Here is a 26,549-nt window from a genome sequence, read left to right as displayed (position 1 = left end):
GAATGGGGGTTGCCTGGGGTAGGAGGAGGTGGAAATAGGGGGTTAATTAATGGGTACAGAGTCTCAGTTTTGTGAAATGAAAACGTTCTGGAGATGTTTTACAACACTGTAAATGGACTTAACGCTACTGAACTATACACTTAAAAATGGTTGGCAGAGGGTGGTGGGTGGGGGCTGAGCATGGTGGCTCACATCGGTAATCTCAGCACTTTGGGAGGCTGAGGTGGGTGGATCACAAGGTCAGGAGATCGAGACCATGCTGGCTAACACGGTGAAGCCCCATCTCTACTAAAAATACAAAAAATTAGATAGGCGTGGTGGCACGCGCCTGTAGTCTCAGCTACGCGGAAGGCTGAGGCAGGAGAATTGCTTGAACCCGGGAGGCAGAGGTTGCAGTGAGCCAAGATCGCATCACTGCACTCCAGCCTGGGTGACAGAATGAGACTCCGCCTCAAAAAAAATGTTCACATGCGCCAGGGGCACTCAGAGAGGCCCGAGTGGGTTATCTAGAAAACCTATGTAAGGAACCCTGGTGGCTGGTGTCAGCTAACCCTCCCCAGCCACCTCCAAGCACCCTGCAGCTGTTCAGGAAAGGGATCTAGGATGCTGGTTCCTGCTGTGGGCTCCAGGGCTGGGCTCATGATTCCTGTCCTGGGGCCACCATTTCCTCTGTGTCACTTCTGTTGGCCTCACTCTACTCATCTGCAAAATGGGAGAACAGTACTTTATAAGGTGCTGTGAGGATGAAATGAATTAGATCTGAAGGGTTTATTTAGAATCACACCTGGCAGTCAGTGCTGTTCTTAGCTCTGGTTGGGAGATAATGAGGTGAGTATGTGCATCCTGCAGGAGTTTTGGTTCTGTTTATCACCCCACCGGGGGGCTGACAGCAGGCGATGCTATTGAGGGGCAGGCAGAGCAGGTCTGAAGTGTGGGACCCTCTGGGAAGTCCCTGGAGCGTGGCCTGTTGTCTCCTAGGTCTTGGGTGTGGCTGGGCCAGGAGCACTGAAGCTGAGGGTAGGACGGACGGCTCCAGGGCCCAGACCTCCAACTTGCTTTGGCCCCCAGCAGATCCAGGCCTGACACAGAGGAAAGTGATTGCTACACAGGAGTTGGGATCACAGCAGGGAACATGGCCTCTCGTGCCTTTTTCTGACACCCTCCTTTGCCTGCCTACTTTCCTCTCCTCCATCTGATACCCTGCGCGTGTTGCTGGTAGGTGTTTTGATTGTCAGTCTCCACACTGGACATTCTCAGCTCAAACACAGGAGTCCCTAGCATGGGTGGAGGGCTTCATGCGGTCCTGGTCAGTCCACAGCTGGTCTGACCTACCAGCAGTGTGGCACCAAGGCCTCAGGCCAATAGGGAAGTCCCCACGGATGCCATCAGCCCAGCAGACACTGACCCGACTCAGAAGCTGCTGTGCTCCCCACCACCCCAGGAAAGCAACTACTGGCCCGGGCCCACATCCCTCCAGATGAGGAGGGACTCAGCCACCACAAGACACCTTCCCAGCCCCACTCTGGGTTCTCAGAGGTCCTGGCCACCCCCACCTCTTCCACCTGCAACTGCTGCCCCTTGCCGGGAGCCCAAGACCTGGGCTGGAAAAGCCAGAGCTTCCACGGTCCCCAACTGTGCTTCCAGCAGACATCACCAATCAATCCTGCCACTGTCATGCTGAGCAGCAGGCAGCCTGGATACCTTGCCTCTGAGCTGCAGGCTTCTACAAGCCCGGAGTGGGCCACTGCTGGGGGCAAGGGACCCAGAGGAGGACCTGCCTAAGATACCACAGTGTGGCAGTGGCAGAGCCAACTCTGGTGCTATTCTTCCCAACAGCAGGCCACCAGTCACAGGGAGAGGGAGGCCTGGCTCATTCCCCAGGAACCCACATTCCTCTGAATACTAAGGGAGGACTCAAAACAGTCCTCTCCACAGCAAGTCAGTGGTGATGGCGGAGGTGGGGTGGCTTCAGGATTTGGGTTTAATCCCAAGCACGAGGGCGGGCAGGGAAAGGATTTGGTTTCATTCCTTCAGATGCCCAAGCCTTGGCTGGAGCCCCAGGGTGCAGGAGTGAGGGCGCGTGGCCACCCAGCCTGTACCAACAAAGCCTTCCTTTATTAAATAGAGATCGTGTTACATTCTATCCGAAGAAGGAAATCTGGACGTGGCGAGGGATGTGTCCAGGTGGGAGACCCTAACCCTGGTCTGGTCCCAAGTGGGCTCTGATGGGTGGGAGGGCCCAGGTCCTGCCTGCCCACCCAGGCCCCACAAGCCAGGGCGGGTGTCTGCATGGCCACCCACAGCGGAAAACAGGCGTGGGCGATCTGAAGCCCTGTGTGTGTTCTACTGTGGGAGACAGTGCCCCAAGCCTTCCAGCGGTTTTGGGAGCAGGGCCTCCAGGAGCACAGGGCTGAGTCGGGTGGGAGGGGAGGTGACAAGGGAGGCCTTTATGAAGGGAGAGGGAGGGAAGAAGGGAGGGAGTGGGAGAAGAAGGGAAGGGGAGGGGCCCTGATGCATCTTAACAAGGCTTTGGGGCAGTTCTGTGCTGTGGAGGCCCCGCCAGCTCCTCCTAGCAGTCCAATAGGGAAGCCACCGAGAACAAGGCACAGGATGGCCACAAGGGGGCACTGGTGGCCCAGGGCTTGGCAGCTGGGGTGGAGGGTACCCCGGATATCCAGCCACCCAGACAGTCCCTTTCTGACTACATGCTGGCAACAAGGCACCTGCAGGCGGTTCTGGGAACTGGGGAGGGGGACGCTGGCTGCCTCAGGTGTCCCCTCCCAAGGGCTGAGGACCCCCGAGTAAGGATCCGAGCTCCCTGGTCTTTGGTGCTTTCTTGAAATCCTCCTGGTGGTGGCAGAACCCAGTTGGGAGGAGAGAGGGGTCTTCCCGTGACGTCCAGGCCCGTCCGTCCCTCTGTCTGTCCCAGGATGGACATGTGGTGCTGGCTCAGGGCTGCCTCTGCGGCCTGTCTGTCCATCTGTTCTGCCTCTGGCTCCCTGCGTGTCTGTTCGCTCTGGGGTGGGTGTTTGCTCCATCTCAGAGCTCCCTCCAGGCCTGGGCTGTGCCCTAAGCCTCCTGGGGGAAGAAGCCAAGCTTGGCCAGCGACATCTCCTTCCGAAGCCGCATGATCTCCCAGAACATGGGCTCTGCTGCAGACAGAGAGAGGGTGAACAGGTCGGGGACAGCTCAGGGTCACCCTGGGCAGACGGCTTGGTCCCCTCCCATGGCTTTGGACAGGGCAGCTGGCACAGCACTCTAGGGCCCCTGGCCCCCAAAACAGATGACCTTGCCAAGTGGCTGGACCTCTCTGAGGCTCTACTCTTGAGCCTTGGAAACCGCTGAGCACTGACCACCCACGGGGTCCTGTCTGCACCACACTGACGGTCACCCCACAGCCCGACGCAGACATGCAGGCACACACTGCCACACATGACAGCAGCGGCCCAGACTTGGAAACTGCATTAGACAAGGCACAGATGCCTCCCTGGGGTCTCGCAAGGACCCTGCGCATTGAGCGGGGTCCACAGAGCCATCAGGGGACCTGGAAGGCGTCAACACCCAGCATGCCTTGGCCTTGGCCTCCAAGGGGACTTGACCCTCAGGATGCTCCTGACTCAGAGGGTCAGGCCAGGCTGGTTCAGGAGAAGACTCAGCAGGGAACAAAGGTTGGTGGAGGAGCAGGGAGCCAGGCCTTGCAGAATGCACTGTGTGGAGAGGGGTGGAGGGAGGACCTGTCCAGCATGGAGTAAGTGGGAGCAAAGGCAGGAGGCAGGCGAGCCTGTGTTCAGGTGCCCAGGAGGAGGTGGCCACACAAAGGCCAGGGAGAGATTCACAGGGGTGGCCCCCTGTGAATCTTGAGAGATTTGGGGCTAGGAGAAAGACCAGCCGGACAGACCCAGGTACAGAGCTCAGCACCCTGGAGGCCTGTGAGCCCCTTAATAACCCACAATCCTCCCGGCTCCCCGGCATCCTAGCTGAGTCTTGCCTCCAGTAGGGGCAGGTGGGCCCAGAGAGAGCTTCCCCGCCCAGCCCTGCTCCCGTGTGCCATCCCTGCACGGGCCACCAGGGGGCGCTCACCGTCCTGCCGGACCAGGCCTTGCTGGATGTAGCGGATGTAGGTGAAGAAGTTGCACACTGCGGTGATCTGCGGGCAGAGGCGGGGATGGTGTCACCGGCCAGCCCCACGCTCGGAGTCCCCTGACAAGCGGATCTCAGTCCACAGCAGGAGGCCCCAGGTCCCCGCAGAGCCAGGTAGTGCTCCCTGACTCAGTTGGGACGGGGCTTTCAAGCGGTAATCAACAACAGTCTGACTAGTGCTGCTCCTAACAGCAGCAGCAGCAGCAACCATTTAATCAAGCGCCTGCAGCGAATGCGGTAGATGCGCTCAGTATTGCACCCTGCACGGGGGAATGCAGGGCCACCCAGGAGGAAGCCGCTGGCGTCCATCACGGGGATGGCGGGGCTGACGAAGCAGCCTGCAGCAGAGCTGCAGGACGAACGGGACAGCCTGTCCCAGAGTCTATGCTGCCCTCTCACGGGCCTGCCTGCTGCAGGTGCCGAGGTCTGGGCCATCCAGGCCTCAGTCCAGTGCTACTCATAACGTCAGGAAAGGCACAGGGTCAGAAGCTGCTCACCCGGACTGCCCAGGCCCTGGGGTCTCAGGCCTGCTCCCTGCCAGGCTCCTGGGGACCCTGTGCTGGCTCAGAGAAGGCACTGTTGGTGCCTGGCCCAGGGCCCCTTCCCAGGCCTGGGACCCATCTCCCAGCTGCTGAGAGTGGGGGCACTAATGGCTCAGAGGTGCCCCCCTCCCTCTGCAGACCTCAGCCAATGACTGACGTGTGGCGATAGAAAGGCCAGTCCCCTTTCCTCAGGGTGGAACAAACTCTACTAAGAGCCTGGTGGATGGGGCTGAAGGTGGGCGGCAGCCGAGGCCACATCCTGGCTGGACTCCTCCCTCCCTCCCCTCATTCCCCTGAGATGGGCACACAATCCCCAGGTGAGGCCGTGCTTCTAGGGAACCCAGGCTGAGACAGGGTGCAAGGGGGCCGGTAGCTGTGCCCGCCCACAGCAGCCCCTACTGAGCATCCAGCACTCCTGGGGAGGGATGTCAAGTGACAGGGGCACCCCCAGGCTGGGGAGCGGAGAAGCTTCGGGGAGAGGCACGACAGCAGTGGCCTGGCAAAGACAGGGAGGTTCAAGAGAGCAGAGTGAGGTCGGGCCAACACAAGGCTCGTGCACCAGATGCACCTCTGGAACCTTCTCCAAAGCCCCGGCCAGCACCTGAGCCTGGGAGTCAGGAGCCCCATGCTCTAACCAGAACTCTAGCACCACTCCTGGATTAGGTGACATCGAATGACAGAGGGGCGATGCCATTCCCTGACCACATTTCATCCATAAAGCTGCATCTGAGCCGACTGGAGAGAGGCCCTCCCGATGGTTCTGAGGTCAGCCGCCCTGGGCGACAAGGCCCTGTGTCAGGGGACTGCGAGTGTCCTCTAGAGGCTCAGGGTGTCCCTTCCATCAGCCAGCAAGAAAGCAGGGACCTCAGTCCTTCAACCACAAGGATCTGAATGCTGCCAACAGCCGTGTGAGTTTGGAAGAAGAGGACCCTAACATCCGGAAAAGAACACAGCCGGCTGACAGCCTACTGCGACCTTGCGAGTCCCGAGTAGAGAATCCAGTAAGCAGCTCCCCTGACACGGGGAATTGCGAGCTGTTTTAAGCTAGCAGGTTGACAGTGACTTGTTACACAGCAACAGCAACCACTGCCCTTGGCGTGGCTGTGTGGCCCGAGTCAGTCTCTGCCTCTCAGCCTGCACTGTACCCTGCTCTGTAAATCAAGGTGTAAGGCTGGGTGCGGTGGCTCATACCTGTCATCCCAGTTCTTTGGGAGGCCACAGTGGTCGGATCACTTGAGGCCAGGGGTTCGAGACCATCCTGGCCAACATGGTGAAACCCCATCTCTACTACAAAAACAAAAATTAGCCGGGCGTGGTGGCGCATGCCCACAGGCCCAGCTACTTGGGAGGCTGAGGCAGGAGAATTGCTTAACCTGGGAGGCGGAGGTTGCAGTGAGCCGAGATTGTGCCACTGCATTCCAGCCTGGGTGAGAGTGAGACTCTGTCTCAAAAAAATAAATAAATAAAAATAAATAACTCCAGGTGTAATGTTATTTGTGCTCCCAGGCCTAGGGCCCAGAGTCCCAGCACCCAGGTGGCCCCAAAGGAGCCAAGTAACCCTTGCAGAGGACGACTCACCCTGGCCCGGGAAGACGGTGAGATGTAGTAGTGGCTTTTGGAGTCCCCGAGCCGGATTCGGTGGCGGCAGGTGCGGGTCAGCCCACTCAGGGCACACATGCTGGGGGAAAGCAAAATGGGTCATGGGGCCTGGCTGGGCCTCACCCCCCACACCAGCCCCCCACCTGTGCATGCAGGGAAGACGCAGCAGCTGAGAGGATACATGAGGGAGGGGCAGGCCTCCCTTCCCACACCCAGCTTTCAAAGGAGCCCAGGGCCTGGCAGAAGAGGGAGCTGGCCCCAGCCATCCCTGGGACAGACCTGAAACCCAGCTGAGCCCCACCCCTAGGACCCTTGTTTTGCCCCTACTGGGCAGGAGAGCTTGATGAATCTCATGCCAGGGGTACAAAGCCCCACCCTCTGCAGGCTCTGCAAATGCCTCTCCCTCCACTTCTGGGGAGTCAGACCAGGCACTCCTCCCCCAGCTAGGCCAGTGTTGAGGTCTGGCTGCCTCCCGCTTCCCAACACCCAGCAGCTCCCCTGCACCCAGGCTGTTTGACCCCACTAACCCACACGTTCTCAGCCTCGTGCCAACCAACCCCGTCTAAGAGCCTTCTCTCATGCCCTCTTCTCTCCTCCCCCAAGTCCTGCATGACCTCAGCATCTTCAGCCACCCACATGCAGGGTCTCTGCAGGCCCTGAGCAACGCCCCTCTGGGTCCCACTCCCCAAACCTGCTCCTCCCTGGCCACTGCCTGCTCAGCTCTCTCCTCCTCACCCTCCGCTTGGTCACCAAATCCCCAGGCCAGGGCACGGTGGCAGGGCTTCTGGCCTGCATCCATCCCCTCGGCTCCTTCTGGCCAGCTGCCTGCCTCATCTCTCTTCTCCACATCACAGCCAGGAGCTCCTCCAAAAACCAAGTCTAACCCATCATCTTCCCCTCTTGCTTTCCTAATTCCCAGGAAATAGGGAGAATCCCAAATAAAAGAAGATTTAAAAAGCTCCTTGGCTGCAGGACTTATCAGAGCATTTGTTGCCTCCTGATTCACTGTGATTCTCTGATGGACCAGAGAGTTTCTTTTCAGAATTGATGACTTTTTTTTTTTTTTGAGACAGGGCCTCACTCTGTCACCTAAACTAGAGTGCAGTGGTGCGATCTCAGCTCACTGCAACCTCCATCTCCTAGGCTCAAACAATTCTCCTGACTCAGCCTCCTGAGTAGCTGAGATTACAGGCACCCACCACCACACCTGGCTACCTTTTGTATTTTTGGTAGAGACAGGGTTTTCTTCATGTTGGCCAGGCTGGTCTCGAACTCCTGACCCTCAAATGATCCACCGGCCTCAGCCTCCCAGAGTGCTGGGATTACAGGCGTGACGCACGGCGCCTGCCCTACTGATGACCTTTGCAGCACTGGCTAGTGGGTTAAAGCCCAAACCTGTGAAGCCTCTTTATACTCTGGCCCTAACAGCCTCTGCAGCCTCAGCCCCAATTCCTTGTCTCCCCACTGCTTAGCCAGATGCCCAGTGGTGCTTCTGTTAATTCCCCAGCTTCTCATACCTTTGCACATCCTGTTCCCTCTGCCTGAAATGCCCTTCCCTGCTTGGCAAACTTCTATTCATCCTTCAAAACCTGGCTCAAATGCTCCCTCTCCATCAGGAGCCTCCCACCAGGGCATCAGCCCTCCCCAGCCAGCTCTTGGCTGCCAAGGCAAAATCCTCCCCAATTTCTGCCCCTTGCTCCACCTGGCTATTTTGTTCTGCTGCTCCCCTGCTCAATGCCAGCTGAGTATCGGGAGGACAAATGCCAGGGCTACTGCGTTATTTATTGGCAGGGGCAGAGCCAGCAACTGTCACTCATGGTTAACGAAGAGGAGGGGAGGGCTCAGGGCAGGCCAGTCAGGAAGAGGCAGACCCCAGCTCCCGGGCTCTGTAGAGAGCCTGGGGGTCCACAGGAAACCCGCCAAACTGCCTCCTTGCCTGCGAGGGGCAGCCCTGTCCCTGTCCCATCAGGCGCTGCTGTATCCCTGACCACCCCTCGGGCTTGGCGGGGCTTTCCCGCAAGTGCATGGAGGAGCTAAGACCCTCAGCTTACTTGGTGCTGCTGCAATCAACCTCGGCCACCTTCACTGCGGGTAGTGTCTGCGAAGCCACCGGCTCGATGGTGAGCGTGTTGTCCTCTACGGCGGCCCGTACCAGCCCCGAGAGCTATGGCAGACCGGGGCAGCAGGCAGGGTGGTAAGGGGCTGGGCCCTGGGAGAGGGGCAGGGCCCCCCAGCTGGCCCCCCTCTGCCACGCCTCACCTCCTGCATCGTGAAGTCCAGGCAGGGACCCACGTCCTCCCGGTACACCCTTTCCAGAAAGGGGCAGGTCTTGTCCAGGGTGGGTGATTCCCTCCAGGTCTGGAACTCTGCAAACAGGATTGTGTCCACCTGTGGGGGAGGGTGAGCGGGGTGGGGGCAGTCAGCATGCTAGGGCCAGCATGGAAGATGCAGGCTGAGCTGAAGGGGAGTGAGGGAAGACGTGGGGAGGGCCCAGCAAGCCAGCAGGTCGGTCCCCAGCAGCCGGGCAGGGAAGCCAAGTCCAGCAGCAGCAGAACTCCCTTCTGCCCTTTGCACCAAAGAATTTAGAACTAAAAGTTTTGTTTTTTTTTTTTTGAGACAGAGTCTCACTCTGTTGCCCAGGCTGGAGTGCAATGGCGCAATCTGGACTCACTGCAACCTCCACCTTCTGGGTTCAAGCGATTCTCCTGCCTCAGCCTCCCGAGTAGTTGGGATTAAAGGCACCTGCCACCACACCCAGATAATTTTTGTATTTTTAGTAGAAACAGGGTTTCACCATGTTGGTCAGGCTGGTCTCGAACTCCTGATCTCAGGTGATCCGCCCACCTCAGCCTCCCAAAGTGTTGGGATTACAGGCGTGAGCCACTGCACCCAGCCTAGAACTAAAAGCTTTGTTTCCAGGTGGGCATTAAGTTTCTGGGCACTACAGGTTTTTAGAGTGGGGTGCAGGGCTTGGTCCTGAAGACCCTCACTGCCTCCTTGAGGAGGAAAAGTCAAAGAGCAACTGGCAGGAGGCCTCAGGCACCAGCGGGTCCACACGCACACACGGGCACGGACACACAGGAGGGGACACACACAGGCTGCCCTGGGCCCTCGCCTCAGAGGCAACTGCTGGCCTGCCCCAGGCCGCATGCAGAGGGAGGGAGGCTGGGGGCGGGCACAGTGGGAGACCCCTCTCTGGAGCCATTTACCTGTCGGGAAAAGGAGGGAGAGGGAGTGCAGGTGGGGGCTGGGGGCTCCCCAGGTGGGAGCGGCCAGGCCGGCTCGTAGGTGAGGTGAACCGCCTTGCTGGGGACCACGCAGAGGAGCAGGGAGAGCAGCGGGGGCAGCCCGGGCTGGGCAGGAGAGACAGACAGACAGACAGTGCACAGAGACAGGAGGAAGGAGGAGAGGTTAATGTTCATTCAGAAGCTCAGAGCTCAGGAGGTGGACGAGGGCCTGCACGTCTTCCCTGGAGGCCCCGGAGACAGAGGCGGAGGCCAGGATGGAGCTGGGCGGGCAGAGGCCAGGATGGAGCCAGGTGGGCTGGCGCCAGGGACCCAGGAAGCTGCAGGCACCACCCACGGCTCTCTGAAGCACTCCCTGGTTGTAGCCCCAAACTTGGCCCTTGATGTCCCTGTCTCTTTGGTTCCTCCGGCAGCCCCAAGAGGCTCCATTCATCAGGTGAGGAAGCTGAGGTGCTGACAGGTGGCCTCATTTGCCTACAGACCCACGACCATGAGTGTCAGCCCAGCCTGGACCAAGCACCCAGTGTGGTCAGCTGAGGTGGGACAGAGACACCCCTCCAAAGGCCACCCTTGTCTCGGCCCCACCGTCAGAGGGCGCCAGAAACCCCTCAAGCACAGGGCTGTCACCAGGTGGTACCAGGCCTCAAGGCTATAGCCACACAGGGTCCAGGCAGCCTGTCCCTGAAGGCCCAGGGCCCCTGTTTGGCCCCTGCTTGACCAAGGGAGTGTGTGTCTCAGCAGAGGCCCCAGACCCTCAGGCCCAAAGCCAGCCTCAGGTGCAGAGACCACTACCTACTGCTTGGAATCAGCGGGGCAGGGAGGGGGCATCAGGCCCCAAGAGGGCACACCCTGGAGGCTGCGGGCCAATGCCTCGTTATCACAGGAGGCTGGGGAGAAAGGACCCGCCCAGCCCTCACATCCCAGAGAGGTGCCGGGCAGCCTCCAGGTCACAAAGCAGCATGGGGCAGGCTGGTCCTCACTGGGCTGTGACCCTGCTGGCCGCAGGCACTGCCACCCTTCCCTGTGCCCAGAGCCCACCTCCCGCCCTCACCTCCTTGCCCTCTCTGTCTGGGGTGAGGGTGTGTCCTGCAGCAGGGCACACGGTGGGGCAGAGGGTGCTGCTGGTGCTCTTGTGGCGAGAGTGGCCCTTTCGGGGCCCGGCCTTGGTGGGGCTCAGCAGCTGGGGATGAAGCTCGCGGTTGGGAGAGGCTGGTGTGGACGTGATGACCAGCGTCTTCAAGGCTGTCACCTCTGCCTGCAGCATGTCGATCTGCAAGGGATGGGACACCCGTCAACCCTAACCCAGGCTGCATGCCACCCTGGCTGCCACCGCCTATCAGCCCAACTCAGGACGACACACTCCTGTAGCAATGAGCACCTGGTCCTACCCGACACCCTCAGAACAGCCTTCGAGGGAGAGACCCAGACACTCGTTTTACCGACAGGGAAACTGAGCTGACACGGCCTGCCCAAGGTCACGCTGTGAGCAGGTTTCTGTTAGGAACAAGTGTCTGGGAGCTGGCTGGGCCTCCCACTGAGTGTTCTGGGGACCCCCAGGAGCCAGGAAAGGCCCAGGGCTCCCACTTTGCAGATGCGGAACCAGGCTTGGAGAGAGAAAGCGAATTCCCCAGGCTCACACAGCCACACTGAGCGGGATTTCTGCTTTGTAAGGTGGGGCTGGGAGGAGAGGGAAGAAAGTGCAGAAGCCACAGGGTGTCCCAGCCCCAGCAAGGCCCCAGAAAAGGCTGTGTCGTGCAGCAGTCACTGATGGGGTCCCGGGGCGCTGGGCCACGTGATCTCAGACCCCCTACCCTCCCTTCCCTCCCTGGGCCTGGGATCACCCAGTCCTGCTGGCTCCACTGAACCAGGCAAGTGTCCCCTTGGGTGGCGGAGCTCAGTGCTCACTGAGCCAGGAGGCAGGGTGGGTGCCCAGCTGGCCTGGGCAGGCAGGAACGGGCCTCACCTTGCCCCGAGCCTCCTTCAGCTGCTTTTCTGATGCCGCCTGCTTCATGTTGGCTTCTCTAACCATCTTGTGAGCTTCCTAGGAAGAAGCAGTCCCTGGGTGAGTGGCGAGGAGCCAATGGGTGCCCAGGTGACCCACTCCCCAAGTGGTTCCCGCCACCCGGCAGGTGTACCTCAAACAGGCTGGCTGTCAGCTCCTCCAGCTCCTGTTCCAGCTGCTCCCGCACCTTGGACAGCCGCTCACATTCCTCGTCCTTTAGCTTCAGCTCCTGGAGGAAAAGAGGCAGGCGCCCGAGCCCCTCAGCATCCCCAGGCTTGGCACAGGAGGGACCAGGCCCACTTGACCAGGCTCCATCTCCCGTCACCTCATGTGGGGCCCAGAGCTTACTTCCTCCAGTGTCTGACAGTTCGTGAGGCTTTTTCCATTTAGCCACAGCATGAAGCTGAAGCCCTGCCTGCCAGTCCATTAGGGCTCAGGGCAGGTTTGCAGACAGTCAAGATGGGTGTGCCCGCTGGTGTGCCCAGCACAGGCCTGGCCTGCAGTTGGCCTTGGTGAGTGTACATCCCTCTTCCTCGGGCACATCTCTGGGCACCTGATGAGAGCCCACAGCTCTTCCAAGCTGACCTCCCCCACCAAGGCTCCTCCCACCTGCTGCAGGCACCCACCTTCTGCGCTCTGTGCAGCTCCTCCTTGAGGAACTCGGAGCCCTTCTCTCGGATCTCCATGGAAGAGCTGCGCAGGCGCAACACGTCCAGCTGGGTGGCCGCGGGGCCCTCCTGGCCTTGGGCCTCCTCCCCGGCAGAAGTCTCCACCAGGGCTCCTGGGGACTCCCTGTGGCCTTGGCAGGGGCCCGTGCTCTTCCAGGAGACCGGGACAGCTGCGAGGGATGGTGGGAGGCCCTGGTCTGGCTGGGGCGGGCTGGAGACAAACAAGGGTATCAGCAGGTTCAAGGTGGGGTCCTGAGGCCTGGAGAGCTGAGCCCAGAAACCACCCCTGGGCAATGTGCCTGCCACTGGAGCCTCAGCCTTTCCATCTGAAAACTGGGACACTACCAGCTACAATCAGCGTTGTTACAAGGGCAAATGTCCAAGCACAAGGTCTCTTGAGGCAAGAGGCTCATTCCTCTTTGCCAATCATCCCCTCCAGCCCAGGGCTGCGGGCTGTGTTTGGCACACGCATTAGGTGCTCAGCACACAGTAGGTGGTCAGCGTGTTTGTCTAACAGATGACTGTAAATGCATCCGGGTTGAGAACAGGAGTCCTGCTAGTCTGAAGTGAAGCCAATTCAATGGCCCTACCTCAAAGGTCACTGAGTGATCAGAGGAGATGTGGGTGAAACCTTGGTACCCGGGACACACTCAGGCAGGAGCTGCCTCACTGATACGGTTAATGAGAATTCTGCCCCCTTTGGGGTGAACCGGAGAGGAAGGATGAGGCCAGGGCAGGCAGGGCTGAGGCAGGAAGATTCTGCAAACAGCCTGGGCAAGACAGACCCACTTCCTGTCCCCCTGGCCTTGGTGGGGAGCAGTCCCAGCTCTCCCCTGGCTTGCCTTGTGACCTCAGGCAAATGCCCCTTCCCTGGGCCTCAAGACCCTCCCTTCCCTGAAGCTGAAGACCCTGGAGGTGGTGTGGGGCCCCATTCCCCCCATCCCCACTCCCCACTCCAAAGTGGACCCTGGAGAGGGAAGGGAGGGCCAGGGCCTGGCCAGTGGTGTTTTGTGCCAAGACAGCACCTCTGGACTCGCTCAGTCAGCAGAAGCTGGAGGCTCCTGAGCCAGCAGCTTCGAGCGGCAGCAGCCAGGGCTGGGGATGGGGGCTGGGCCAGCCACTGGTAACGGTGGGGAAGTTAGGGGGAGGGGCCCAGGGAGGCTGCACCAGAGGGGGAAGGCAAGGCCAAGGAGAATGTGGGACTCAGGACAGCTGAGGGAGGCAGAGGGAGGAGTGAGAGGCAGGTCTGCGGACCAGTCTCCCTTCTGTGTCCTCAGGACCTTGGGAAGGCTGCCAAGCAGCCCCTGAGCCTCAGTTTCTCCCTTGGTTATCACACAGAACATGGGCCCCCAGAGGCCTCAGCAAGGAGCCCACTTCCAGCAATGAGTCCCTTCACTCAGCCCCGGCCAGCTGCCCAGCCCCACCTGCCCTCCACTCTGGAACCGGCCCAGAGTGTGGCCTCAAGGCTCCTCAGGCTGGGTCCTGCCTGGCAGGGATGTGGGCCTTGAGGATTAAGGTGGGGACATATATCCATCACTCCGTCAACGGTGCCTATGCCAGACAGGGCTGTCTCCTAATACCCTTGTTTGGGGAAGTCTTGTTAGCAAGGTCCCCGAGGCTTGAGAGCTATGGCAGCCACTCCCCAGCTCACTGTGCCATGGCAGTGCCCTGGGCTGGAGTCTGTGCCCCGGAGAATCACACTGCCAGACTCTACACAGGTATTTGGCCACGCTATCTCCTTTAAAACTCTCTCATCAGCCTACAGGAGTGAGCCGGGCACAGTGGCTCATGCCTGTAATCCCAGCACTTTGAGGGGCCGAGGCAGGTGGATCACCTGAAGTCAGGAGTTTGAGACCAGCTTGGCCAACATGGTGAAACCCTGTCTCTACTAAAAATACAAAAATTAGCCAGGCGTGGTGGCACATGCCTGTAATCCCAGCTACAAGAGAGGCTAAGGCAGAGAATCACTTGAACACAGGAGGCGGAGGTTGCAATGAGCCGAGATTGTGCCACTGAACTCCAGCCTGGGTGACAGAGCAAAACTTCACCTCAATACAAACAAGCAAGCAAACAAACAAAAACTCAACAGCGCTCGTAGTATCATCCCATTCTACAGATGAGGGGACGGAGGCTCAGTGAAGGAAGGGAATTGCCGGGGGTCACGCAGCTGGTCAGTGACAGTGCTGGGATGGGTGTCCAGGTCTTCAGCCCAGGCCCAAAGCTGCCCCACTGCAGGGGAAGGGCAGGTGGGGTGGGAAGCATGAGAGCTGGAATCCGCACATCTGCTTCGAGATAAAGGGCTGCCGGGCCCAGGGGGACTCGGAGGCTCCTCTTTGGCTGTAGCAGGGAAATCTGACCTAATTCTGGCCCGAACTGGCTTCTCAGACTTTGTGCATGCCCAGAAACCCAGTTTCCAGGAGGCGGGCCGGGGCAGGGGGAGCTGTGGCAGAGAGAAGGGGCCAGATCGGGCAAGCCTGGGGTCCATGTCAGCCTCTGACCTGGGGTACACAGGAGCCCCTGGGAATGTTACTGAAATTCTCTAATCCTGCTTCCACATCTGAGGGATAGGAGCTGGAATCCTGCAGGAGGTGCTCTAAGAATTAAGAGCTCTAATTGCAGTTCCGACGCGGTGCTGGGTGAATCCTGTTCAGTCCACAGCCTTGTTTGGCTGAGACACCCACGAAGCCTGCCTGGGCTCTGGGTCCCGCAGCGTAAACTGGAGGCCTGGGAACCCTTGCCAACAAGTCACCCCCAAACAAGGGTATTAGGAGAGAGCTCTGTCTGGCGTAGACACTACTGATGGAGTGATGGGGATGTGTCCCCACCTTAATCATCATGGCCAAGTTCTTCAGGTACCACACACCCACCTCAAGCACTTTCTCCTAAGCCAGCCTCCTTTCCCCAGGGTACAATGCCAAGGAGGCTGTCAGGCCAGCCTGCAAGTCCACAGTCACTCAGGTTGGGCTTGCGGCTGCTCACTCCAGGCCGGGGTTGAGAGGTGACAGGGCAGGACAGAGGACCCTCGCCACCGCCTACGCCCCGGCCAAGGAGAACCAGGCTGCCCAGGGGGGCCGAGCCTCATCCACCTGTGTGGCCCGGGCCTCTGGCCACAGTGAAAGACTAACTCTCTCTCCTGCTGGTCCCAAGCACGTGTGCTGGAGGTGTGGCTGGCAGTCCTCACCACTTTCCTAATAGGCTCTCACTTTTGACTTGCAGGAATGTGGGGTGGTGAGGCGTGGGGTGGAGGACAGGGGACAGGGCTCAATTTTGCAGCCAGAGGAAACAGTGGTCCAGGAGGCCTGAGACAGAGTCTGTGACACCCTTCCCATCCCCCCCAGTAGAAGAGCCCAAAGCCAAATCCTAATGGCAGGAAGTGTGAGAAAATGGGAACAGTGGGACCACCCGGTAGCTACCAACTCCCAACGCCAAAGGTATCAGGAACAGGAGGGGAAGAGGGCCTGCCTTGTACTTTGTGGGTAGCTGGAATCTGCAGACCCTCCTCCCCTCACTTCCAGGCTGCAAGGCCCACTCTTGAGACTCAGAAATTTCAAAGAAGGGACCCTGGGCTCCTTGGATCCAGCCCAAGCCAGAATCTCCAATCTCACCCACACTTCAGCCTCCCAGGCCACAGGCCTAAAATCCTGGCTATGTACACCCAAGTCAGCGGGGAATGCAGTCCTCTGGCAAGCAGGGACCACCTAAGGCTCTGCTGCCTGACTTCCTACCCTCCTCAGTCAGGATCGGCTGCTCTTTATGCAAACCTCCTCAGCCCTGTTCCCTGCAGAAACAGCCCAGCATCTGAGATGAGCCACAGATGCCTCTGGAAAGCAGCCTGCTCAGAGGGTAAGAGTCAAGGTCAGAGATAGATGGGGCAGCCAACATCCCCCATCCCAAAGCCGGCTCCCACTGCCGAGAAGTTCTGGCCAGTTCGTACAGGAAAGGCCCCATGGGTCACTTCCCCAGGAAACACACGAGAGAAAACGCAGCAACCACAATCCTCACCCCACCAGGCCTGCCCTAGAAGGGCCAGCAGGGCTTTTGCCCCGACCCACAAAACAGGGAAGAGACCTAGACTCCATGGCTTTAGGTCTCTCAGTATCCCCCTGAGCCAGCAGGGCCTGGCCACAGGCAAGATGACCCTGTCCAGGCACCTTCTGGAGCTAAAGACCTCCTGTGCTTACGGGCACAATGGATTCATTAAATAAGCAGGGGAGGGGACAGCCAGGGCAGCTCTGAAACTGGGTGAAGGAGAGGGCTGGGAGGGCACACTGGGACCACTCAGTGGGCTGCCAGGGCCACAGGCCTCTGGGGAGGCTGCAGAAACCCCAACCCAATGCCTGGCTCCCAGGGGCAGTGCCATGGCACAGGGGCTGGTTCAGACTCACACTCAGCCTGTGTAGTAAGGCTCTGAGGGGCCAGGTGAGGTGGCTTACGCCTGTAATCCCAGCATTTTGGGAGGCTAAGGCAGCTGGATCAACTGAGGTTGGGAGTTCGAGACCAGCCTGACCAACATGGAGAAATACCATCTCTACTAAAAATAGAAAAAATTAGCCAGGCATGGTGGTGCATGCCTGTAATCCCAGCTGCTCAGGAGACTGAGGCAGGAGAATCACTTGAACCTGGGAGGCAGAGGTTGCAGCGAGCCGAGATCATGCCATTGCACTCCAGCCTGGGCAACAAGAGCTAAACTCCGTCTCAAAAAAAAAAAGTAAAGGTCAAAGGGAACAGAGGCTGAGAGCCAAGTGACTCATATCCAGGGACCAAGGGGGTCCTAGGAAAGGGTTTGTGTGCTAGCTCTCAGGCCAGCCTGCAAGCCCAGCAAAGCTCGGCTCCCCCAGAGAGCAGCCAAGTCTTTAGCCCCAAACCCACAAGCATGTCAGGTCCCCAAGCTCTTGGCCACATCCATGCCAGCCCACCACTCCACACGTGACATGTACTGGAGGCTCGGGACAATGTTGCAGGGATGCGCTCCTCCCTCTGGCTTCCAGGTGAGGTTCAGAGAGGGATGGTGACCTGGCCAGAATACACAGCAAGGAAGTGGCAGGGTAGAAACTGAACACAGAGTGCAGGCAAAGCACATCACGTGGCCTTCCACCCAGAGGAAAGGGGATGAATGGTGGTTTTGGAGAAGCAAGGCAGGAGGCAGATGGGGTTTGAGGAAGTCTGAGACAGTGCCCAAGTGCTGGGGGTGCCACCCAAGACCACTGTATGGCCAGGCAGGACCAGGGTTAGGAAGGGATAGCAGAGAGTCGCACAGAAACAGAAGATGGGAAGGGGAACTGTGGGAGGACCAGGGGCTGGATGGAGGGGGCAGGAAAAAGCAATAATAGTAATGAATTAAGATAATTCCAAACTAAGGGAAAGGTGATGCTGAGAACCGCAGCAGCCATGCCAGAAAAGAGGAACTGGGAGGGGGTCTTTCAGAGACGGGAAGGTGGGTGGCTGAGGCATTTGGGAAGTGGCACGTCACATAGGCAGCTGTTGGGGAACAGGCAGCATGGGGGGTGATGCTGTCAAGTGGCACTGGCTTGGGAGAGCAGCCACAGCCTGAGCCTGGATGAGGGGGCTATCAGAGAGGCCAGAAAGGCTATCAAAGGCCAGAAAGCCAGCCAGAAGAACAGACGAGCGTGTCGGACACCGGAACCGAAGAGTGTCTGGGACCCAGGGATGAAAGAGGTCGTCTTGAGTCTCACTTGAGTTAGGCCAGGATCCAATGAGCTCAAGGCAAGGAGGGGACAAAAGGGTAGGTGGGGACCAGGGTGGGCCTGGGCCACTCGAGGAAGGGGGAGCCAGAGTAGGGAGAAGGGCACAGCAGCAGGTCCTAGCAGGAGACCACGGAGGAGGAGGGGGGAGAAGGTCAGGAACAGCTGGGGATGGGAAGCAGAACAGAACACCTGAAGCAAGTGGGCCAGGCCACACCTCCGCCTGCCATGGCCCCAGGCGACCAGCCCAGCCCAGCCCTGGTGGGGGAATCCATCCCTGTCTCTCCATGGGAGCCAGCACAGGGCCTAGGAGGGTGGCATCTCACTGCCCTTCTGCTACAGGGCTGGGCACGCAGTACAACCTCAAATCTGCCTGTGGTGACCCTGCCCATTCAGTCCAAGAATTGATACCCAAGACCTCCAATAGCTAACAGGTATACTGAGCACCTATTATGTGCCAGGCACCCCACCAGCCATGATCATCCAATCTGCGTGACCAGGCGGCCCCCTTCTTACCATATTCTTACCATATCCTACTTGGTTTGCATCTCCCACCCCCTGCCTCATTTCCCAAAGGCTGTTGGGCATAAATCCTGTGCAGAGGCTGGGCAGGTCTAGGACAAGCAGGATTCTGTTGTTTTGTTTTGTTTTGTTTGTTTTTTGAAACAAGAGTTTCGCTCTTGTTGCCCAGGCTGGAGTGCAATGGCACAATCTCAGCTCACCACAACCACCGTCTCCCGTGTTCAAGCGATTTTCCTGCCTCAGCCTCCTGAGTAGCTGGGATTACAAGCATGCGCCACCACACCTGGCCAATTTTGTATTTTTGTAGAGACGGGAGTTCGGGAGTTGGGAGGCTGAGGTGGGCAGATCACTACCTGAGATCAGGAGGACCAGGGGCTGGATGAGGGAGCAGGAAAAAGTAATAATAGTAATGAATTAAGATAATTTGAAACAAAGGAAAAGGCGATGCTTTTCCAGGCTGGTCCTGAACTCCCAGCCTCAGGTGATCCGCCTGCCTCGGCCTCCCAAAGTGCTGGGATTACAGGTGTAAGCCACCGCGGCTGGCGGACAAGCAGAATTCTAAGGAGGATGTCTGCTCCCCACACCTAAATCCTGATGGAAGAACAGCAGGAAAGAACTCTACCCGTTGAGGGGTAGGGTAGGCAGAACACAGAGGGCTTCCAGCAAACAGCAACAGTGGGGGTTATACAGCCCCTTCCCAATGAAGAGGGCTGCGTGCCTGACCCTGGAGCCCTCAGGCCATATTTAGACTCTGTCTCACAGCCTCTAGTCCCCTTCGAGTTAGGCCTTACAGGCAGGAGCTCACAGATCCATGCCCTTAGAATAGCCAAGGCCCAGGGCAGTGAAGTGACTTGGTTAAGATCACACAGCCAGCTGATGGCCCTAGAGCCCTGGAGCTCCCCAACAGGGAGCTCTTGCTGCAAAAACATGGTCCCCAACCCCTGGGAGGTTGGAGTGGTCTCATCTCATTCCTGGGCTGTCCATCAAATCCCGGCCCTCACTAGTGATAGGTATGATGAGCCCCATCTCTGGGGAAACTGAGACGGGGGGGCAGGGGGAAGATGCTGCAACAGTGTCATGCGGGAACTTGAACGCTGGCTTCTGCTGACCAAGTCCCAAGAGGCCAGCACTGTTTTAGATACAAAAGTCCTCAAGACGTTGTCCTCACCTCATCACCTTGGAGCAGGCTTGGCACCAAAACTATGGATGTGTGAAACTGTGGGGGATTGGAAAGGGGCAGTCCAGTTTGGAGGACACCTTGAAGCTGCCTCTGGGTTTGGGGTTCAGGGCCTACGCTCAGGAGCCCCAAGGAAGAGGATCCACCCAGGCTGCCGCAGCATCCAGCCACCACCGCCCACCCCAGGAGAGCAGCCCAGGGCCGGGGCCATGACCAGGACCTGTCCATTAACAAAGCCCAGCCACCAAGAGAAAGATTGCAGTTCATTTCACAGGCCAGGAAACCAAGGCCAGAAACACCACTGGCCCCACGAGGGCCACCGACTCCTAATCCCAGCTCCTCCTATTCTAGAATAAACAGTCCCAAACATACACCTGCCAGAGCTGCCATCAGCTTGGTCAGAGTCACCTTGCAAGTATGACTCCGAGCAGGACCCCTCCCAAGTGCTGCAGGGTCTGGGTGAGCTCTTAGGACACCAAGCACCTAGAGGGTGCTGGCAGCTTGGCCCCTGACTCTAAATCCCTGTCTCCACACCCAAACGGGTATCTATATAAAAATACAGAGCTCAAGGTAACCCCCAAGCTCTGCCTCTCGCCCCTACCCCCGGCTCCTCAGTCCCTCATCCTTTCCACTCGCATTTATGAAGCACCTACTATGATACATGCTCAGCACCCAGCTAGGCCCCGGGGGATGCATGCAGGAAGTAAGCCACATTGAGGATTCTGTGGGGGTGAGCCTGGCAGCTGGCTCATCCAGAAGGGTACTGGGAATATAACAGGGGTCCGGATGGTTGGGGAGGGGTCCTTGCCCAGGACTTAAGGCTCTCTGACTCTCCATCCATCTACCGGAGGCTCTCAGCTGTGTGTGGCCCTGGCCTGGATGCCTCCTGGGAAGGACATTCTCTGACTTGAGATCACTCCGACTCCAGAAACCACTGATTTTACCTAGAGGTCCAGAGAAGGAAGTCCACACTCTCAAGGTCACACAGCAACTAACTCAGCAGCTGTTTTGCCTGGGCCCACCCCACATAAGACACAGGCTTCCTGCAGACAAGGCTGCTCCCCAAACACAATTCACCCCAGGCAGGACTGCCCCAACCTCCCCAGGTACCACACATCCACCTCAAGCACTTTCTCCTAAGCCAGCCTCCTTCCTGCTGGGGTACAATGCCAACAAATACACTGGTTGCCTTCAACTCTCTCCCTTTAAGAGTCTCAAGCAAGCCGGGCGCAGTGGCTCACGCCAGTAATCCCAGCGCTTTGGGAGGCTGAGGCAGGTGGATCACCTGAGGTCAAGAGTTCCAGACCAGCCTGACCAACATGGTGAAATCTCATCTCTACTAAACACACACACACACGCGCACACACACACACACAAATAAATTAGCTGGGCATGGTGGTGTGTGCCTGTAGTCTTAGCTACTCGGGGAGGCTGAGGTAGGACAATCACTTGAACCCAGGTGCAGTGAGCCAAGATAGTGCCACTGTACTCCAGCCTGGGTGACAGAGGGAGACTCCATCTTAAACAAAAAAGAAGAAGAAAAAAAGAAAAAAAAGAATCTCAAGCCTTAGGGCAGGGCGTGGTGGTGTTAAGCCTGTAATCCCAGCACTTTGGGAGGCTTAGGTGGGAGGCTCACTCGAGCCCAAGAGTTTGAGACCAGCCTGGGCAACATAGAGAGACCCCACCTCTATTAAAAAAAAAAAAAAAGTCTCAAGCCTCTCCACACCACACCTCTTCCAGGAGCCCATTCTCTCTGCAGCCCCTGCTGGGGATGAAAGGCTATCCTTCCCCTAGCACGGCAGCTCAGCCTTTTCTAGGTGCCATGGAATGAAGAGGATCCTGTCTGCCTGCCTACCTTTCCAGGGGGGCTGCCCTCACTCCCCAGCTCTAGATGGGGCGTAGCTCTCTCCCGCGACTACTCATCTGGCCCAGGGTGCACAGGAATACAACATGCCCCCATTCTGGCCACATTTCCTCCAGGACCTGGTCTTTCCAGGCCACTGAGAAGAGGAAGTGTTTGCCCAACTCCACAAAAACACCACAACCTTTCTGCACATACAGGGCAGGGGTCCCACATCACATGGGCCAGGAACTGCAACTCCCCCTGAGAACCAATGGCTGAATAGACACGGCCACTGGGGCCACTAATGCAGGACATGCAGCCTGCTGCCCCACTCCAGGCTGCAGGGAGGGTCCCACTTCACGACTCTGAGCGCCTCCAGACTTCGGGAGACCCACAAGGAGGTTCTGCCCTCAACTTGGGAGCCACCCTGGCAGAGACCCAGCCCCTCTTTCCCAGTTGCACTGCTTTCCAAGACTTCATCCAGCCGAAGGGACTGAGGGATGAGTTGGGAGGGTGGGCTGGGGGTCCCTCCTCTAGGTGCATGCCCCAGAGTCGTGCACACTCTTCCCATAACCTGACACGTGCGTTCCTGATGAGCTAGGAGGAGTTGACGCTGTCACCCCGGGTCAGTCGGCTGCCCACCCTCCGCACCCTGCACTCGGAGAGAGACGCCCGACCCCTCCCCGGAGTGTCCTTCCATCTCCCGGCTGCTAGTCGGCTCGCCTGCAGGCAGGGAGGGGGCGCATAACACCTCTCCGGGTGGCGGCGCAGACCCGGCGGGGACGCCCCCCACATCCTCACGACCAGGGAGGCGGCCGCGGCCCAGACCCAGTGCGGGACCGCGAGCGCGCGCGGACCTACCCGCTCCACATCCCGGCGCCTCTGGCGCCCGGGCGTCCGTTCCCAGCGCCGCCGCCGCGTCCTCCCGCGCAGCGTCCCCGCCCGCCGCCGACTCCGCCCGGGGCCGAGCCGCGCCGCGCCAACGCCTGTCAGCTCTGCTCCCGGCCGGCCCGTCAGTCTGTGCCGCCAGGGCTCGCGGCCCCCAGCCCAGCTCAGACCCTGCCCTGGGCGGGTCACGTGGCTGAGGGGGCGGCCCGAGGACACGTGCCCGGCCCCGCCCCTCCCCCGGCCCCACGCTGGGATCCGGCGCGCGCTCCCAGGGCCCGGCCCCACCCGGCCCGCAGCGCCGGGACACGGAGACCGCGGCGCGGGGAAGGAACCCGCCCCCAACATCCCGGGGCCCGCGCCGCGCTCGAACTCTCTAGCTGACTCTGACTCTTCCTCTCCAGTCGCCCTCTGCACCACCCACTTTGGGCCACCCCTGCTCAAGAACCTACAATGGCTCCCGGGCTCTCCTATTCTCACACAGATTGTCACTTAAGGCCAGCAGACACCCTCCCCCCTCCTCACCCGACACTCCTTTCCTAGGCCTTCAGCTTAGTGCCTGTCCCTGTGCGACATCCTGCCTGCTGGGAAGGGGAGGGCACAGACCCAAAACAAGTTTTCTGAGTCCTGCTCTCTGAGTTTGATCCCGAGGGAGTTGCCACCTCTGATCCAACTCCCCTACCCGGCCTCCTGCCTCCTAACACACTCTGCCCATCCTGCCTTTACCCACCATCTGCCCTCTGGATGGTATTCCCCTCCCCCCGACACACACACCAGTACACACATACACACACCTGTCTGGTCCCACATCCTCTGTGAAACCTTTCCCTGAACCCCAGACCACTGGTCCTGTCCCTCAGTTCCTCTGTCCCACCCATTCTGAGCCCTGATCATTGGCCTCAGCTTCAGCCTGGGACTGGACCAGTGAGAGCAGAAGCCCTCTTCTCTCCCACCAGGAACCATGGCTCCCACCTTCTCTGTCTGGGGGAGGACTGGGAGTGTGGGGGGAGGTACTTCCCCTTCTAGGTGCTACCAGAGGTCTGGGTGCTACCCCTCCAGGTCCACTGACTCAGGCCCCAGGCTCGAGTGCGTTAGATCCTCATTTGAGGACACATGTTATTCATTCACTGAACTCATTCATATAGTCAACCACTCCATCTGAGCATAGACTGTGGGCCATACAAGGGCTGCGGACCCAGAAGGAAACTGTACAGACACAGGCTCTGCCCTCCTGGGGCTCCACAATGGTGGAAGGATGGAGGATGGGGGACATATTCCCCAGGACTCCGCATCCAGGACACAAATAGATAACAATGCTCCTTCCTCACTGGGCATAGTGCACACCAAGGTATGGACCCTGGAGAGTGGAGGCCAGGCTAGATTCTATACCTTGCTTGCTCGCTTGGCCTGCACTTTGTGCAGTGAACAACCTAGACAGCTCTCCATAGCATCCTTTCCATCTTTCTAGAATCACTCAGCCCCGGTGTCCCATAGCCATCACTGCAGGGTGGTTGTTTCCATGGCCATGGCTTCCAGAGGGCAGGGATTCTCACTTTCTTGGTGTTCCCCCACCCCACCCCCAGCCCAGCTCAGGGCCTGGCCCACCCAAAGCAGATGTCCACATGTGTTTGCTGGCTTGAGTCACTCATCAGTAGGTCTTGAGCAACTGCTGTCTTCCTGGCCCTTGTTCTGCTCACCATTGAGGGGAGGAGGAGAAAGTGACACAAAAGGAGCCCAGCACAGAGCCTTTGCCCTCCAAGTCTTCACAAGCCCTGGCAGGAGATAAGTCATGGCAGCCAGACCACAGGGAGATAAAGGGTGGAGGAGGCGGCAGCTCAGGGCCCTGTCCCTGGAGGAAGAGTCCTCAGCCTGGGAGGGCCGGTGGACTGGGGAGGCTCTTGAACGAGGTCTCAAAGGACAAGTGTGTGGTCACCACTCTGGAAGCATCAACACTCAATTTCTAACCAGAAATAGCCTGTCATCCGTACTTCCTGCTACCATGGACTCTCAAGCCTCACTGCCTCCCCCATAGGGAAGACTCTACTGCTCAGCTGAACTTGCTCCTCAGCTGAAAAGGATGAGCTCAGAGAAGTTAAGGAACCTGCCTGATATCACACAGCCAGGGGCAGTGGGGCTGAATCCTCTTACACCAGTTTTCCAAAAAGATTACCCAGAATCTCAAGGCTCACTTGTAGCTGCAGCTGTGTGCAGCCAGGCAGCAAGAGGTTCCTGAGCACATGATAGGTGTCTGGCCAGTAGCAGGGAAGTGAGAAACACAAGTTGTGTCCTCACCGGGCGAGTGGCTTAAGCCTGTAATCCCAGCACTTTGGGAGGCCAAGGCAGGCAGATCATGAGGTCAGGAGTTCGAGACCAGCCTGGCCAATATGGTGAAACCCCATCTCTACTAAAAAATAAAATAAAAATTAGCCAGGCATGGTGGCACACACCTGTAGTCCCAGCTACTCGGGAGGCTGAAGCAGGAGGATTGCTTGAACCTGGAAGGTGGAGATTGCAGTGAGCCGAGATCGTGCTACTGTTCTCCTGCCTAGATGGCAAAGCAAGACTCTGTCTCAAAAAGAAAATAAATAAGTTGTGTCCTCTGCCCACAAGCCACTGCCCTCCTCAGCCTCCCTCCCTCCATCCCCTCCTGCCTGCTCCATCCTGAGCCTGGCAGTCTTGACCACAGACCCTTGGCTGAAGGCAGCCGAGGAGTAGGAGACAGTCAGCCTGGATGACCCAGGCCCTGATTCTGGACTTCCAGGCCTGTCCTCAGCTCACTGTGTGACCCAGGACAAGCATCTTGTCCTGTCTGAGCTTCAGTCTCTACCACTGAACAGCCACCAAATTGAGCAAGACAATCCGAGCCATTCCCTGGGACTCTCTGAGCCCAGCTTCTCACACTGGCTGCCCCGCAGCTTGCCAAGATTCCCCCTCCCTTCCAAGCCCCAGGTCCCGAGCTCACCTGTCTGTGCCCCAGGGCTCCTCTCTCAAGTTCCCTTCAAGGGCAGGGCACAGGCCTAATGGGGTGTAGCGGACGGTCCCTGCACTCATGGCCAGGAACACAGGGCATGTCCCTCGGGCGGGGCAGCCAGCGGGCTCCTCAGTAGAGTCCATGCTTGGAGGGCCAAACTGAGGGTCCCTCTGAAGGGTGCTGGACAGGGAGGTAGCAGGAGCCTTCTTCCCGCATCCAGGCTGAGCCTCACACTAACCTTTGCTATCTCCCCAGAGCAGCAGCCTGGGAGGGAGGCGCCACCTCCCAGGACAGCCGCTATCTCCTTCAACCCCGTAATTATTAACTCATGTGGTTCCTCCGGCAGCAGAAGACACTGGGCCCTCCTTCTGGGCTCTGGGCCAGGGGAGGTGAGACACCCCGAGGGGAGGTCCCGTGTTTCAGCCAGGCTCCCAGATGAGGCTTGTCCCCTCTCCACGCAGCCTGGGGCGTTGGAAAGAGCCGGTCCAGCCTTGACCCTGTCATAGCTAGCTGCGTGACCCTAGACAGGCCCTTCTGCCCATGACCACAGGCCTGAATATCCCCTTCAAACTCTGTTATTTTTTTTTCTTTATTTATTTTTTTTTAATTTTTTTATTTTTTATTTTTTTCTTTTATTTATTTATTTTTTGTCTTTTTTTTCCTTTATTTTTAAATTCTGTTTCTTAGATTTGAGATTCCCTCTTTTTTATTTTTTATTTATTTATATATTTTTTCCTGAGATGGTGTCTTGCTCTGTCGCCCCGGCTGGAGTGCAGTGGCGTGATCTCAGCTCACTGCAACCTCCACCACCCAGGTTCAAGTGATTCTCATGCCTCAGCCTCCCGAGTAACTGGGATTACAGGTACGTGCCACCACACCCAGCTAATATTCTTAGTAGAGACAGGGTTTCACCATGTTGGCCAGGCTGGTCTCAAACTCTTGACCTCGTGATGTGCCTGCCTCAGACTCCCAAAGTGCTGCCGTCACAGGCGTGAGTCACTGCACCTGACCCTTTATTTTTCAAGACAGGGTCTTGCTCTGTCACCCAAGCTGGAGGGCAGCCTCAAATTTCCAGGCTCAAGCAATCCTCCTACCTCAGCCTCCTGAGTACCTGGGACTCCAGGTGTGTGTCACCATGCCTAGCTAATTTTTAATTTTCTTTGGAGAGACAGGGTCTCACTACCCTTAGAACTTTTAACCACCACCACCAAGGAACAACTCGGTGTAGCAGCTAGGAACACAGACCTGGGGTC

The 26,549-nt window shown here is 58.5% G+C and overlaps 1 protein-coding gene across 5 annotated transcripts; it reads right to left on the bottom strand.

Moving 5' to 3' along the window:
- Positions 1–2,029: 2,029 nt before the first annotated feature.
- RAB3IL1 (RAB3A interacting protein like 1) lies at positions 2,030–25,502 on the bottom strand. Of its 5 annotated transcripts, none has more exons than XM_017503835.2 (10): positions 25,288–25,502; positions 12,155–12,407; positions 11,662–11,757; positions 11,490–11,567; positions 10,578–10,796; positions 8,541–8,669; positions 8,333–8,445; positions 6,261–6,360; positions 4,081–4,147; positions 2,030–3,152 (listed from the first exon to the last, which is right to left on the bottom strand). In XM_017503835.2, exons 1-10 carry the CDS (start codon positions 25,437–25,439, stop codon positions 3,070–3,072), a joined length of 1,290 nt encoding a protein of 429 aa, XP_017359324.1. In that variant the 5' UTR covers positions 25,440–25,502; the 3' UTR covers positions 2,030–3,069. The 5 variants fall into 5 exon arrangements, with proteins under 5 accessions (XP_017359324.1, XP_017359325.1, XP_017359326.1 ...); XM_017503836.2 differs by having other exon boundaries at positions 2,030–3,149; XM_017503837.2 differs by lacking the exon at positions 25,288–25,502 and adding an exon at positions 22,302–22,517 and having other exon boundaries at positions 2,097–3,152.
- Between the last annotated feature and the right edge of the window lie 1,047 nt (positions 25,503–26,549).

The sequence above is a fragment of the Cebus imitator genome, unplaced genomic scaffold (genome assembly GCF_001604975.1).
Source record: "Cebus imitator isolate Cc_AM_T3 unplaced genomic scaffold, Cebus_imitator-1.0 Scaffold316, whole genome shotgun sequence".
In the NCBI taxonomy this organism is placed as follows: Eukaryota; Metazoa; Chordata; class Mammalia; order Primates; family Cebidae; genus Cebus; species Cebus imitator.
Note: the sequence above shows the minus strand (reverse complement) of the source record. Positions and strands in the feature narration are given on the sequence as shown.

Coding starts and splice junctions, on each gene's coding strand:
- RAB3IL1 (XM_017503835.2), bottom strand. CDS start 25,439: ATGGACTCTACTGAGGAGCCCGCTGGCTGCCCCGCCCGAGGGACATGC. Junction 8,446..8,540: donor TGGACTTCACGATGCAGGAG/GTGAGGCGTGGC, acceptor GGTCTGCCATAG/CTCTCGGGGCTGGTACGGGC. Junction 4,148..6,260: donor CACCGTCTTCCCGGGCCAGG/GTGAGTCGTCCT, acceptor CTCTGCCCGCAG/ATCACCGCAGTGTGCAACTT.